At 41.9% G+C, this 2107-nt stretch overlaps 1 protein-coding gene across 1 annotated transcript; it reads right to left on the reverse strand.

The window, feature by feature from the left end:
• Positions 1-1205: 1205 nt before the first annotated feature.
• On the reverse strand, positions 1206-1580 carry LOC139193377 (uncharacterized). Its single transcript, XM_070816376.1, has one exon. The coding sequence runs from the start codon at positions 1578-1580 to the stop codon at positions 1206-1208; it is 375 nt and encodes a 124-aa protein (XP_070672477.1).
• Positions 1581-2107: the final 527 nt, after the last annotated feature.

Consider the following 2107-nt stretch of genomic DNA (forward strand, 5'->3'; position numbering starts at 1 on the left):
TTTTTGGGTAGGTGAGCAAGTGATCTTCATGAGCTGCACCAAGTCAGAAAAACCCCTTTTCTGCTTTCTGGGTTTTGGCTGGGCTTAGGCCGGCTCTTCCTTTAGGCATCCCTTTGGGCCAGCCCCTTTCCTGAGCCCAAAGTTCAAGTTTTGATTCAAACAGTGCCCCCTTCAATTGATATTTAGCCTGGAATTCCAGGCGCCAATATTGATTGAAATTAATGCATGCGTCTGCACCCTTGCCCTTGGAACTTGTGTCTTCTAGATGAAATTAATGGCACCTGGAGTCTCTTGATCTTCTCACAACCCTTGAACTACTCTCTAGTATTCTTTATAAATGTCAGCTCTCTCAACAAACCATCCTCGAACTCAACTTTCATTCTCCCCAAGTGTTTCTTCTTTCTGAGTTTCCTCCCAAAACTGTGGAATGAGTTCTTCATATTTTAAGTGGAGTTTCCTAAAATTCCCTTTCTGTGAGAAAAAGAGTTTTCATCAAATAATCGTTATCTCCAACACCTTTGGTCGAACACCCCGCTATCTCCAACACCCTTGGTCAGGCGGTTTCCTCACGAAGGCTTGCTTTCCTGCTTGCTACCGTGATAAGTTGGGCTTCATCATCACATACGGTGATAGTCTTGATTGAGGATCCTCTACCAGGCGTGTCTTGGCCTCACAACCCGATCACCTGATCGGGTTCCATCCATGAAGACATCGAAAAATCAGCTGAAGATATCATTGCATCCAGAAGGAGAATTGATTGTAATACATCGGCTTTGAATCTTTTGTAAATTTCACCAATTTGTCGAAATGAAATATACATTATTTTAGCAACTTTTGTCTTTCCGTCTTCTTGAATGATTGATAAATATACACTGCACATTGATATCCCGAAGCTTGCTTTACCTTGCATCCTCTTCAATATAACAATCTCTAACATCCCACAACGTAGGACAATATTTCTTTAAGAATTTAACATTAATGGGATGTTTCTGCCTGTTTCCTTCAAGGTCCGCCAAGTAGTATCCTCTATCCAAAACGCGATTAATAATGAAAGGACCTTCCCATGTCGGGCTCCATTTTCCAAAGCCCCTGAGCTGAGCTCCTAGAGGGAGGACTGTCTTCCAGACTAAATCCCCTTCCTTAAAAGACTTCATCTTTACCTTTTTGTTATAAGCTCGGGCAACGGCTTGCTTTCCCTCTTGAATCTAGTTCAAAGCTTCAATTCGGGCAACATCCAAGTCTTCAATTCCTTGACACATGGCTTCGATGTACTCTTCACTATGTAACCCAAATTGATTTTGAATTCTAACAGAACTTACATTGATCTCCACGGGGAGCACTGCATCTTGCCCGAAAGTTAAAGCATAAGGAGTTATCCCTGTTCCTGCCCTCTTGGAAGTTCTGTATGCCCACAAAATGTTCCCCAGATTTTCATGCCACTTTTCTGGACTATCTATCACCATTCTTTTAATAATGTTGACCAGGATCTTGTTGCTGGCTTTTGCCTGGCCATTTGATTGAGGGTAGTACGGACTAGACTGGATCATCTTTATTTGATTATACCCGGCATTCCCATCCATAAAAGATAAGACTTTATGTTTTGCTACTGCATCTATGGATAAATCGGCCATGGGCATGGGATACTCATCTTTTGGTGTAGCGCTATTAATATTTCTGTAATCCACAACATCGTACTGCTTTTGTTACAACTTTTAAAATGGGTAGAATGTTGGCCAACCACTCCACATATTTGGCTGGTCTGATAAAGCCAGCTTTTACTAGCCTTTCAATCTCTTCTTTGACCTTTTCTTCTATCTCCTTTGATATCCTTCGTGGTGCTTGCTTAACAGGTTTATATCCCTCCTTGATGGGCATTCTATGTTCCACTAAGGCTGAATCTAAACCTGGCATCTCAGTATAATGCCAACCAAAACAGTCTTTGAATTCTTGCAAAAGGCAGATAATCTTTGCCCGATCATCAACCCCCAATAAACCACTGATTTGTATTGGTCTTGGATCCTCCTCTGTCCCTAGATCAATAACTTTCAGAGGATCTTGGACTTCTGGTGGTGGCTTATCTGGTTCTGCACACAAAAATTCGACTAGC

Source organism: Malus domestica, chromosome 17 (assembly GCF_042453785.1).
Source record: "Malus domestica chromosome 17, GDT2T_hap1".
In the NCBI taxonomy this organism is placed as follows: domain Eukaryota; kingdom Viridiplantae; phylum Streptophyta; class Magnoliopsida; order Rosales; family Rosaceae; genus Malus; species Malus domestica.

Excerpts from the sequence above, each read along its gene's own strand:
- LOC139193377 (XM_070816376.1), bottom strand. The coding sequence starts at position 1,580 with ATGGATGGGAATGCCGGGTATAATCAAATAAAGATGATCCAGTCTAGT.